This window comes from Aphelocoma coerulescens, chromosome 5 (assembly GCF_041296385.1).
Source record: "Aphelocoma coerulescens isolate FSJ_1873_10779 chromosome 5, UR_Acoe_1.0, whole genome shotgun sequence".
In the NCBI taxonomy this organism is placed as follows: Eukaryota; Metazoa; Chordata; class Aves; order Passeriformes; family Corvidae; genus Aphelocoma; species Aphelocoma coerulescens.
Genome location: NC_091019.1, coordinates 22,814,604 through 22,828,603, shown reverse-complemented (window position 1 = coordinate 22,828,603; position 14,000 = coordinate 22,814,604). Strand labels below are relative to the sequence as shown.

Sequence of the window (14,000 nt, the reverse complement as noted above, 5' to 3'; positions counted from 1 at the left end):
TAAGTAACATAGGGAGTTTGCAGGACTGTTCTTCATCCTCCTGTTGAAGGATTTGGGGAATGAGTGTGGAAAGTATTAAAAGTGTGGCATGTCAGAGAAAAAAGGTTTGCTGGAGCTGTCAAATATCCTCTGGAAAGGAGGTTGATTTGTATTCCTATTACTTCAGAAGAGTAAAGTGATTTCAGAGGCCACTAGAATCCTAATGTTAGCAAAGATACTTTAGTGAGAGGAAAAAGTATCTTAGATAAAAAGTAAGTGAAGTGGTGAATTACTGCACAGCCTGGTCTGAGCTTTGAGCTTCCTGTCTCTCTAAAACATAAGTGAATCCTGAGGAGTTTCACACTGGAAATTCGACATAGACCCCCACCATTTCCATCCATGAAATCCTGTGGGAAAAGTGAAACTCAGATAGAACTTTTTTTCTCTATGACACTGTTATAGACAGAGAGGCACATTTATTAAGCACATGTTGATGTATTCCTGCATATTTAGAAATTACACATAAAAAAGCATAAGCATTTCATTAAGTGGGAACTTTAATTGTAAGTTTTGTTGCAGCATTATTTGGATTAGAAGGATAACTGCAGTATGAGATTGTCTGCTTAGATTTTAAGTTTTACATGTCCATTGAATAATGAAAAGAATTTTAAACTTATGTCAAGCACTATACATAAAGGTATAGGTTTATATATATTTTTTTATACTGAGAGAATATATATGAATACATTTTTATGTACACAGATATATAATCAGAAAACAGTAAGTAGAAAAAAAGAGAAAAAATCACAAGCCACAAGCTATCTAGTGCTCTAATGCCAGTCTAATTAGAAAGCTATCTAGTAATTTGAGCAGAAAAAGCAAATACAGCAAAGAAGCAAAAGACTATTCCCCTGGAAAGCCAGAGGGGTGATTAGCATTAAAGAGTAATGTTGGTTCAGAGGAAGCACAAGGGGTAAAGGTATGAGAGAAAGGATTCTGGACTGAGAAGAGAGAACTTCTGGCATTTTCAACACCATTAAATTTTAAGAAAAAGAGTCAGTAAGGAAATGAACAATAAACTGGTTCCTTTTGCAAGTTCAGCTTTTTACAAATAAAGCAACAACTGGAAAATTTTCTTACCAGAAGTGAAACTCCAGTAAATTAGTACTACTAAATAATACTTGTACATGTTTAAAGGTGTAGCAGCCCCTTTCCCCTGGCCTCCCAAAAAAGAACACGGCTCAGAGCAGTTGAATTCCTCCTACCGTTGCATGTAGAATATCCATCTGTCCAGGAAGGCTGCTGGTGGAGTAGATTGCTGCTGGAATTGATACTCATTCTGCCAGCTCCTTCCAAAATCATGATCTGTAAGTGAGTCAAACAGCTTGCTTAGTGAGCGGTGTCTAGTCCAAGAGGTAAATGGCAAAAAAAAAAGAAATCCACTGAAGGTGAAGCAAGGAGGCCAATTCCATTTGCAGAAGAAGATACAACTGAAATCAAGAACATGTTGACACAACCCCTTTTCCACTGCCACAAAATCTCCTTATGATAAACATTACCATGATTAATTTGCATATGCAAGAAGCAAGTTTCTACAGCTGCCCATCCATAAATGAATAATCTGTAATCAGAAAAGAAGCCGAATGAAAAGACAAGGATCCTGACAGAGCAATACACGAAAACTGCCAAGCTTTGAGAAATGAAATACCAAATAGTTTTTCTTTTTTTTTTTCTGCTTTAAAGAGAAATATGATTTAAACATTTTCTTCTTTTTTATTTTTTTTTTAGGAAAGAGAAAGAACTTCTCAATAACTGCAAACGAAACTATACAGTAGACTACAACCCCTGCTCAGAAAATCCTTTGCACAGAAGGATACACATAATGTTACAGGGAGGTAGCCTTCCCGGGAATATCTTGTCAACTGACCCAGTTTCTTATCTGATCTGTGTCAGCAGTGTCTGTAACACTTCTTGGTAACAAATATCTCAGACCATACATTTCAAACCACCAAATAAATCAGATGGTCAAAGATCTTGTAAATGAGACAGCCACTGTTATAACAGAATCAATATTTTAGAGCGACACCACCCACAAGACAGTATTCCCTCTTTTAAGCAAACTTTCCTTTCCATGTATCTTAGCATTAGCACCATGAGTAAGATTGTCCTTTACTTTTTTATACTTAAAAAACCCCTACTTGTATGATATTCTAGAAAAATATTACATTTATCCCATGCTTAATCATTCCCATGAAAGTACATGAAATTCCCCAGTGATGAGTATTCTTGATGTTTTACATTATCTTTCAGTTGTGTAAAGCTGTAAGGTTTAAAAACATACATTATAACCAAAGATATTATTGAGGAGATTGGGAAAGTAATTTGTTAAATGTTATAAAGTCTTTGGATTGTAATTCTTATATGCACAGGAAAAAAAAAAAACAAAAACCAAGCCCCTGTTCAAAAATACTGAAAGCCATAAAGTCTGTAAAAACAAAACATTAGACATCAGGATGGCATGTGCATGCAACTAGCCTTCACCCTAGAATTAAAAAAGGTTATGAAATACAAAATGGACTTGTGAAGGACAAAGTCACTGGTCTTGGCTGTTTATCTACTGAGGCCAGTGAAAAAACATCCACTGAGAGCACATCTCTACCCCGTAAAAGCTCATGCCAGCAACCTTTTTTGGTAAAAGAGAAGGAGTCAATAGAAACACTCACAGCCTTGGCTTTAAAGGAGCAATCTGGAAAGGACTTGGATTGGTATTTTCCTCTGTCATTTAGAATAAATCATGTAACTTAAAAGTTACAAGTATCTATTTTGTCCCCTCCCATCCCTCTATCCCCCTATATATTTAGAGAGGGACAGGGAGAGAGAGAGGTTACTGACAATTGCTTAAAAAGCCAAAGCCAAAGAAGTTTAAGGAAGTTTATCACAGGGAATGGTGCTTTACAGTATAAACTAGTTCAGGGCTCTTTTTTTTTTTTTTTTTTTTTTTTTGGTAGCTACACAGGATGGCAAAATCAAACCATGGATGATTTGGCAGCTGCTTTCCACTTTTAATTCTAGCCAAACTGTGATTCAGTGACCACCAGCAAGGAGGATTTAATTTCTCATAGTAGATATACGGGGTTATAAAATATTTAAAATTGAGAGAGATACTTCTTGCCCCATTGTGGCCAAATGAAAGATGACTATCATATCAGTCAGTATATTTTTACAAGTTAGAAGACCTTTTTTTGCCCTGTGTATAGGCCAAGTGACTTAGTATTGTGAGTGAGAAGGTGTGAGGAAGCATTTGAATTCAATATCATGCCTATAAAGGTGTTCAGCCTATAACGTATACAAATTATATACTTGATGTATAAGAACTTTTAAGCAATAATGTATGTTTGACCATCAATACATACACTTCTTAGGCTGTACAGGTTGATGACGTATCAAGTTATTTCTTTAACTTTGGTTTAAATCATTAAAGACAATTAGGCATGAATGAATGAAATATTAATGAAAAAGACCTTATTACAGTATCAAATAGAGGTGAGGTAGCACACCAGCTATTCCGGGAAAACTATAAAACTTGAGGTTTAGGAAAACACACTTAGAAACTTAGTTTGCTGAATTCACTTGTTTTTAAAAAATTATAACATGCACTTCATAACTTAAATCCATTGATTTGAAGTCACATTTACAGAAGCTATCTCAGAATTGCAAGTGCTGTGTTACGTGGTTTTGTATTCCGCAACTTCTGTAGTTTCTGGGATCCTACACAGATTTCATAACTTGTGCAAAAGGCTTACAATTATGTCTGGGGAAACGTGTGCAGATGAACTGAAATTATTTCTGTGTAATTTTGTCCTGAAAATTCAGTTAATTCTTTCTTCTTCATAACTAATCAGGTGACTTTCCAAACCAAAAGATCCGATGACACTTTGATTCGACAACTGAAGCTATGGAGAGTTAAATAAACCAAATCATGTGTCTTGCATTTTTACCCCAGCAGTAACTTTAACCAATGCATGTTAGAGATCTGAAAAGAACTCTGACAGCCTTTAACCGAGATCTGGATTTTAGTTATTTTCCTTTAAAATGTCCTCTCCCTGTCACAGTCTAGCAGACAGTTGCTCTTCCCCATATCCCTGGACAACATTAATTTTCTTTTCAAATAATGTCCATGGAACTTGCTTTACAATTTAATCAATCAACACATCCTGGTTTTGGAAGCTAAATAAATTATCTCGACCAGAATAATTTAATTCATTTCCAGTATCACCTGTAGGAACAATTGTGCCTAAGAGGGAGAATTTACTATATGACATTAATCACAGAAAGAGGACTGGATTTAGCTTTAACCAAAGCTTTGCCAAAGTTCTGTGTATTATTCACGGAATGAGTTTTTTGGTGTCTTGAAAATTTTCAGGTCACTTCCTTTACGTTATGCAAGGGTGTTCCTTATTTGGAAATCATTCTAGCACTTTGTTCAGGAGGAGTATAAAGTCCTACTAACAACTTCCACACCTTTGCTTGGAAGCATACAGCATTATGCTCAACAATATTTTCTGTATAAAAACTAAAGTGGTATTTTCTTCATGTGATCCTGTATATGCCTTTCTTTGCTAAAAATTCATGGAAGATTTATGTTTACAGCAGTGTCTCATCCCATACTTGAAAAGATTTTGAGTCAGGATATTGGAAGCAGCACGTTCCTCATTAGTTCAGGGCCAAAAGCTCAAACCTCCCCAGTGTACAGACAAACCTGGTTAAAGGGTGTGAAACCTCAAGGGGAAGGACACATAAGATGTTCAGTTTTCTTTTAATTATATTCCATATATCAAAGTGAATTGTGTAACTAATGAAGCCTGGTTTCCTATGAATGTGTATCTTGTGGTTGGATTCTCTAGTGTCTAGTAAGATGTGAGTGCTGATTGAAGTTTTTCCCACGGTTGGGGCATTCATAATATCTCATTGTCTCAAAAGCAGTGAGCTCAAGCGTCACTCTTTCTTTCAGATCGAGTATTAATGGATTTTCCTTCGGTACTTGGCAGCCAGTTTTCATTAATCCTGTAAAAACTTCATATCTCTGGGACTTCTATCCCCATATCAAATTTAATTAAAACTGGCGATGAAACTCAAAGATTGTTACAGGCCAAATGTAAAAGCCAAAAGACAGAAAAACCACGAAAGCCTCATTTCCTCTGGAAACCATGTTAAAAAGGGATTCTAGCTGAGCTGAGATTTTGGCAAATACAAGAAGTCTTGAGATCTGTCCCTCTACTATGACATGGTACATTATAAATGAAATCACATATGAAATATCATATGAGTATATAATCACATGTATTTTTATACACATAACACACATCTATGTCTGTGCACAGCAGGTGTCTGTACACACATTCCCATTCTATTCCCCTGAAGAGGTGCCATCTCTGGAGTTATAACACTATGCAAATAACACTTTACTCAACCAGCACAGTTAAATGTAGCTGTGCACAGGTGTTCAACAAAATTCTTTCCAGAGAGAGAGTCCTATTATAAGGGATTAATGCATTTGAAAAAAACAATTCTTTCACCTACATTCATTATATCAGGTGGTATTCTAAGACCAAACCCTGAAGGCCTCTCTTAGTCAAAGTTCTCACTGGAGTCCAGATGAGCTTTGGCTGAGCCACAACCCAGCAACTTGGCTGTAGCAGGAGGTCATTTGCTCTGCTCTTCTTCTCTTCCATGACCACCTGACCACTCTGAGTAAACAGTGGCAATGGAAAGAACAAGAAGCCATGGCCTGCCTGTCAAGCAAATCCAGCATTGCAGAAAAACATGTTTACAAATCCTTGAACCTTGAACACTGTATAGTGCACTCTATGCGAATTATTTTATTGCACTACAGGTGTGCTCTGAAAATAAATTACTCTGATCCCCATTTCCACATTCAACCCAATGAATCTTAACATCCATATAGAGAGTGTCTCCTTTCTTTGAACCAGAATCTTTCAAGAACAGCTTATATTAAATGACACGAAAATTATGAACACAGGAAAGGCAAATAAGCGGTACAGAGAAAGTGACTGAATTCTAAAGTAGTACAACCAGAGTGATTGTTCTTATACCAATTTGTAAAGTTGCTCAATGGACCCAACTGTGATGTGAACTAAGGGGATGTGGAAGGGCAGCCCATAGGGGAAAGGGGCCCATAGGGGAAGGGGGCCTCCAGCCGTCCCTCTGGTAAAGCCATGCACTCTGTGCAAAACACAACAACAACGTCTAGGGCAAAACAGACTGAAACTACTAAGCCATGACTCCACCTGTAAGCTATGCAAAGTCTTAAGAGTGACTTCTAGCTGAGACAAGCTCAGTGCAGCTCCTCCTGGCGTGTCCAAAAGGGTGGATCTCTTTTGGCATATTTACCTATGGGATTCTTCCCCATTTTTCCCCTTTTACCATCATGGCTGAACTTCAAATGTAGATTTCACCCAGGCCTATTTTCTTTGAAGTGTGTTATGTACACAGTGAAGACACAATCCCTGCTTTTCAGGGCTTGGAGTTTATGGAACAAGTATCTACAGAGTATGTTAAATATTTTAGATCATTACTGCATCTTGGATTATAGTCAAAGACTTACACAGTAATCTAAAATAAATAACACCAAGTGATAATTGCAACTGAAGAGTAACAAAATCTGGATTTTTAATCCTTTTCTTGAAAAATCAAAAGACTATTAAGTGGGCAGAGTTTTCAAAACATCACAAAGGACATGTACGATACAGCACGTGAACTTGTTTTACACACATGGGTACTTTGGAAACATAAATGCCTTGTACTTGTAATGTATATGATCAATTAGCTGCTTTGCATTCCAACCAGCTATTTTACATCTCCAGTGGCGGTAAGGGCAGGCACAAACTGAATATATGAATGTTGAAAGCCTGTTTGCATGCTACTGTGAGCTTTGGGTCTTCTGTTATGGGGTTTTTTATTCCCTTTCATTTAATGTGCGTTACTACCAGGGCTCCAGGGTCCTAGTCTGAGCCAGTGTGTCTATACATACAGCTATGGCTGACCCAAGGATTGCCCTATGATCTTTATCTGTTTAATTTGCAAAGGTCTCAGGTTCATCCTTGGTGTCTGCGCCAGACTCCCAGATAAGATAGCATCCTTGCCATGGCTCACTTTCAGATGTGACCTTTTCTGCAGTGTGTTAGCATCTCTTCTGGCCATGTAGATCCACTTGTAGCTATCACACACTTCCTTGTTTCCATACCTATAGTGCCTATAGCGCAGAGAGAAGCCTCAAGAGAAACAATCATCTGCAGGCTGATTACTCACAGGCATCTGCTTCACAACAAAAAGCTCAACTTTGGACCACTTTGCTATGGCCCGCAAGGTACCACTGAGGTGACAATCTATGCAGCTTGACCTGTTTGATGGTAACCTCAAGACTCACAACTAAGAGAACTGAAAAACTCTTAGAAAGCTTTGAAGAAAGTTCATATGATGAAACACTCTGATCACACTCAGTATTTGTTGTAAAACATACTGAGCATTTGATGCATTTCATTTTTAATCCACCTCATGTGCCTTTGGGCCATAGTAACAAAACCTGGTGACTGAATCACATTATGACTATAAAATTCAAGGAAACATTTTTATAATAAAATTTTCTAAATAATCTCCAAAATTTGTAGTATTCAGGATTCTGGTTCAGGCCTTTGGGGCTAATCTTTTTTCCTACTACACCTCTCTGAAGTGCATGTTTCTATGCTTACGTATTTTTGGAGTATACAGCTGTGGTTCATATGCATAAACCCACCTTTGCATGTGCAAAACTGGTGAGCTCTTGGTGAGCTTTCAGAGACCACATTGAGACCTTGATCATTTACTGTTGTGGGCTTTTGGAAAGGAAGACTTTGGTTTATTCTTTTGTTTTCTTTGAACCTTGTATATTAAATGTATACATGAAGGTAAACTGAAAGACCAGAAAAAGGAAGATTAATAGAAAAGGAGTGTTTAACATATACCTACATTACAGATAGGATCATGATAAACAAAATCAAATAAAGCTTGATTGGAATATTTTATTACTAAAGATCTTATTTTCATGATGCACTACAAGGCAACTTTTGTAAGAGATATGTGGTGGTTGTTTTAACATGTTCATATGGATGCTTCAAAATCTTGCATATATATTTTAACTAAAGAGAACCTTGGGTAGAAAAGTTAGGATCTAGATCTGTATCTGAGCTATCCCTCTGCTCCAGGGTTTGGTTCTTATCTCTCTTTTAACGATGTAATTTAAAGACAAAACCATAGTTCAGTTTCCTTTTTGAGAGAGAACAAAGTTTACTTTATGAATGCAAGAAAAAAAAAACTACTTGATGATATGCAAAGTTTCATACGTTGTTTTTCTCTGACCCCTTTTTTTCCCAATAATCTTCATATGAACTGACTTCAATTTTCAAGGTACTCATTAGTAAAATGAAAATAAAAGGAAAATTTTTAAAACAGGAGGGTTTTTGTTTGTTTGTTTTTCTAAATCAGAAGCAAACAGAAGGCAGATTGTGAAGAGAGTCCTCGAGGCATAGATGTGTCTGACAGTGTTAACTACCAAAGGTTTGTACTTCTGCAAATTTTACCCATTGTCATGTAACTTCAGCAGAGAAAACAGTGAAATGGAACCTGCCACTTAAGGATCTGGTGTTTCAGACTCATGCTTTTCTGTCACATCACAGGCTAGATGTGCATCTTCTTGCCATGCCACTAGTTTTTGAATATGAAAAGAATAATACCATCATTTATTTTACTGTCAAAAAACTCTTCCTCCTTTTTGCAGAAGTTCTGTGCACAGATCCATATAATATTAGTGAAATTGCTATCATGGAGCTGAGACAAAAGAGAGTCAAGAAAAGAAACTTATTTCTTGTGATAGATGTTTGGATTATACTCTCAGTAATGTGTTCTTAGAATGTTTGGAACACATAGACAGATTCACTAAAAACTGGCCAAAAATAAGCGGGCTATTTTCTTTTTCATTTTTCAGAGTTGGCTTTGACTGGTATATAGCGATGCTTTCATTACTGTCTGCACCACCTCAGCAAGTTCATGATAATTTGGGTCAACCATTTTTTCCTGAATATTTAGAAGTCATTTGCCATAGATTCATCAGGCTAGCCTCAGGGATACAGAGTCTTGGAAACACAATAATGGGAAAAACTGCCTTTGCTCTTTATTCTTCTTTCAGCACTTAATACCACACCTCATGGAACAACTTCACACCTCCTTTCATGTCCTTCCTATCTCTCTGGTACATCCTTCCTCTAACCAGGAGCCAACTCATCTCCCTAATCTCCTTTTGCTAAACACCTTTCTTTTGCTTACAATACACTAAATATACAAATGGCCAAAAAGCACTCTAGATGGCCCTGTAACTTGACAAGCCACACGTCTATAATTACGCGTGAACCTCATCAGCTAACAAAATATTACCATCATGTTCTAACACCTTCTCCTTTTCCTTTGGCTCTGGTTCCCCAACCACTTCCCTCTACCTTCCACGACAGCTTCTCTTTGCATTGCTTTAAAGACTAACAGCATATTGAGGGAACTGTTTTCCATACTGCTAATATGGCCTGTGTGACTGTTCAGTTGTTAGTGAATAATGACAATAATAACAGTAATAATTGTGTTTGTATTCATGTTTGGCTCTCATTAGATGCTGACTCGTTGCTGACATAACAACCACTCAGATATATACTGCAGCAGCAGACAGTATTTCATGTGGAAGTTTACTTCAACCACTATCACCACCAGCACTTCTCTTTTGTTATGGGACTAGTCTGGTTTTCAACAGTAGCAACCACTAATTTGCCTACTTTCAAAAAAAAAAAAAAAAAGCAATCGTGTTTTTTCTCCTTTCCTTTTTGTAAACTCTGTTTCATATATTTTGTTTTAATAAAGGGCATCTGACTGGAAACTGCAAGGTTTCTCTTTAGGGCTGATTTCTGAGTGAGAACCAAACAGAATAAGGAACTTGGGATGGAGACCCAAAACAGCAAAGTGTCTTGGGGAATGTGCAAATCTTCCCTTTGGACTACTACTTTTTACATTAATTGATTCATTCAAACAACAAATTGATTGTGCTTCTTTATTAAATATGTGAGAGTCGCAGCACAAATTAACTAGGACAGAGAAGCTGGAAATTAAGCATAAAGAATTTTATGCTAAACTATGCAGCTTTCTGGGGATTCAGCCTAGTTGATAGAAGTATTTATACCATGTTACAACCCACTGCCTGACTAACCACAATATGATCATACTTTTTTGCAGATGGGATAGGAAAAGCATATTTCAAAGAGGAGATGTAGCAGAGGGAATGCAAGGTTCATGGTGGGAAGGGTCATTCTGCAGAGCTGACAGAGAGGGTTTATTTGGCTATTAACTCCTCTACCACATTCTCTAGTACCAAGCTGGGACTTGCTGATCCCACCTCTGGGATAGCTTCATCCAGGACACCTGCTTGCCCTGCATTCCTCCCCAGACTACCAGGTATCCCAAGGTGAGCCTCTGTTTGCAAAGGAAGTTGTCCCCAAGTGGGTGGCTATCACTGAAACAGCCCAGTGGAGCTCACTGACCCTGTTTCAGAAAGCTTCTGTCAGACCATTACTTTGCCTACCACTCAGTCTTTCATGCTTGCGTGTTTTTAGTAAACATTTACTTGGAGCCCAGCTGTATCCATGCGGTTTCTTCATATTGTATTTGTTGTGAAAAGAGTAACAGATTGCAAGACCACTTCCCTGGCATCCCACTCCAGTGGCTGCACAACAGCTGTCTGCTTTACTGCTGGGTGTGGCAGCAGGCTCACTCCCCCCAGGATTGTGAGCCTCCCAGAGCCGCATGGCACTGGAACAGTACTTTACATATATGCCACCGCCTATTTATGCTCACTGCCTTTATTAAAAGCAACCAGAAAATGGGGGGAATGAGGTTTCCTTGCTCTGTAGCCACTTTCTACAGGTAAGACAAGCAGTTGTGGGAAATGATGTCTCCCCACTTCTGTAAAAGCCAAGAATGCCTTCCTTGTCTCCCTCCTGCCTGTGGTTAGAAGAGCAATGCTTCTGTGGCGTCGCTCCTTCTCACCTGGCACAGCAAGAGCTGCCCATCCTGTTTCCATTGATTTCTCCAGTGGTTGCGTTAAACAATACAATGGAGTATTTATGTGTCAGTGTTAGGAGCAGGTTATTAAGTAAAACCCACCGTAAATAGAGCCGTTAATTCAGTTGCTGGCATGGCTCTGTTATCTCCTCAATACCTCCCAGAGGGTATTAGTCTTACCCTTTCGTTTGAGTTGGCAGCAGAGTTATTTTTTTGCACCTGCTGCTCTACTCCGATAACAACACAGGTCAACTTTGATTTGTTGGAATATAAACAAAAAAAGCAAAGCCAGGCATCTGCCTCGACAGCCGGGGCCGGTTTGACGGTAGAGCTTTTCTCATTGGGTTTTTGTACAAATGTGCTCTTTAAATTCTTATGTGAACTCTCTCCTGTTTCACAAATAGACCCTTGCTACAGAGTAACCTGGTGTCAGAAAAGAGCTCAATATTATTCTTTTCCATCAATGGAACCAGTCAAAGTAACACTGTTTTAAGACTGAAGTCAGAAGTAGTATCACACAAAATACATGAAGAAAAAGTAGCTAAGACACAGTGGTTCAAAAATTACTAGGAAAAAGCAGCAAATTAAGTGTAAAAAGTAAAGGAACTTATTTGAGAGATAAAGAAAACCTGAAAGACTGGGAGGGTTTGCTTTCCTGTATAAACCCACACGCACTCCAACTCTTAATCTACTATTTCACAGCAAAAAAAACCATTGAGTCCATGAGAAGCAGGTACTCAGCTGGGAACTGAGCTACTTTTAAGTTCTCCTTAAAATTAAGCCTGCAGGGCTCATCTACTCTAATAGCATCTATGGTGGTGGAAGAACTCCTGAAACACTGACAACCATGGAGCAGAGAAGGAAGAGTCCGCACACACAGCAAAGGCAATAAATAGCACAAAACACAGAAACGAAGGAAGGAAGGAACCAGCATTTCATCCACATTACAAATAGGAAAACTGAGACACTGAGCTGAAAGTATTCACTTAAGTCACATAACAGTCAATGGAGAAGTCAGTCCAACTCCTATCTTCCAGCTCAAGCTCCATTGCTACCCACTGCATCACGTCTCCAGGAAATCTTTCAACATGCAGATGAGTTAAGTTGAATGTGGTTTTTTTGAGGGCAGAGAGAAGGTATTAAACAAGAGAAAGAATTCTCAAGACAAAAAGAGACCTGTTCAGACTAAAACCAAGATTCTTCTATGCATCATGGCTATTATGTGACTAGTAGAGATTTGAATGATAAGTTAGCCGAACAATTAAATCTACAGTTGAAGTATTAAATCAAAAAAGCTGCCCTTGACCTATGTATGATCCTGAAAATGAGCTAGAAATTCCTAAGCAGAGCTGGCTGAAATTCAAAATTTCTGTTCTGTGAAACTGTGGCTATTTCTATAGGTTTTTTCCCTTGCCTTTTTTTTTTTTTTTTTTTTTGCTGTTGTTGTTTGTTTGTCTATTTGGGTTTTTTTGGTTGATTGGTTGGTTTTTGTTTGCTTGTGTGGTTTAGGATTTTTTGCTGTTGTTTGTTTGGGTTTCTTTTATATTATTTTTTAATCACAATGAAAGAAAGGAATTTTTAAAAGAAAGTTCCCGGGCAATAGGGAATTAACTGACATGTAAAAACCTATATTCAGGTTGTTCAAGTATCAAATGTGCGACTCTGTCATGTGGAATTGTTTGTAAAAGACAGAAATGTGACGCACAAAACTAAGGCACACAGGCAGTAATACCATCCCAGAGCAGCTGCGCTGGGAGCAATAAACTCACCGAATATGGCTGTTGTGCATATGGTGACCAGGGAACTCTCTGCAGAGCCCAACCACACTAATCCTGAAATGCAGGCAGTCTCTGACTGTCTCAAAACCAAACCAGGACGTGAAGTTTGTGATCCCGTTCCTTCTTTTTCACTGAATACCTTTATTCCTCATTTTCCTGCTTACTTCTTTTGCTTTTCTTTTTTAAAATTTTCTTTTCTTTTTTCCCCTCTCTCTTTAATTTTTTCCTTTTAATTAGTTAGACTAACTGACCTGAACAAGTTTCCTTCAATATATCATAATACTGTAACCAGCAAAACAGACTAAAATATCATCTTCAATTATCTATCTGCAGCACAAGAATGCCACATCTTAGGGCAACTGTGGAGTTTGTAGCTGGTCTATAGGAGGGAGGCTGGAGGAGTTAGAAATTGGAAAAAAAAAACTTGCTCCCTCCAGTTCTTTTTGCTCCCCTATACTGCTGTGTATCTCAGCTGTCAATGTAACTGGAAAAGACTTCCCCAACAAAACCAATAAAAATATTTTCAGACTATTTCAAACAACTATTTTCCTCAAAAATTAGATTTATTACCATGGAATTATACCTGTTTTAACAATGTTCTGGGAAAGGAGTATTATCACAGATCCTTATAACAGCTACTTTCACACGCTGGGGAGGTTTTTGTCCTTTTTTTTTATCTTTACTGATTAAATCTTCATTAGATTTTTAAATACTGAAGATGTGTCATAGCATAAGGAAGGCTAATGCCTTAATGTGCTGCTAATAGCCCAGGGTTTGGAGAAGGGCAGCCCTGGGCACCCCAGCTCTCAGGCCATGCACGTGTTCCTGCAAAAAATACCTACTGCAGCACAGGGCAAAACCCACAGGCAGGGAACTAGGGTTTTTTAGCCTGAAGAAAAGGAGGGTTAGGGGAGACTTTATCACTCTCCACAACTACCTGAAAGGAGTTTGGGCGTCAGTCTCTTTTCTCAGGTGCCAAGTGACAGCATGAGAGGACGTGGTCTTGAGTTGCACCAGGGGAGTTTTAACTGAATACTAGGAAACATTTCTTCACCGAGGAGGTTATCAAGCATTGGAACAGGCTGGCCAGGG

The 14,000-nt window shown here is 38.2% G+C and overlaps 1 protein-coding gene across 1 annotated transcript in view; it reads right to left on the bottom strand.

Annotated features, from left to right (window-relative positions):
- Positions 1-14,000, bottom strand: part of EHF (ETS homologous factor) — a 33,930-nt gene that overhangs the window by 14,327 nt on the left and 5,603 nt on the right. Inside the window, exon 2 of the mRNA XM_069017101.1 lies at positions 1,245-1,344. Within this exon, the coding sequence (XP_068873202.1) occupies positions 1,245-1,341 (97 nt within the window). The 5' untranslated portion in view covers positions 1,342-1,344. The remainder of the gene's footprint in view (positions 1-1,244; positions 1,345-14,000) is intronic.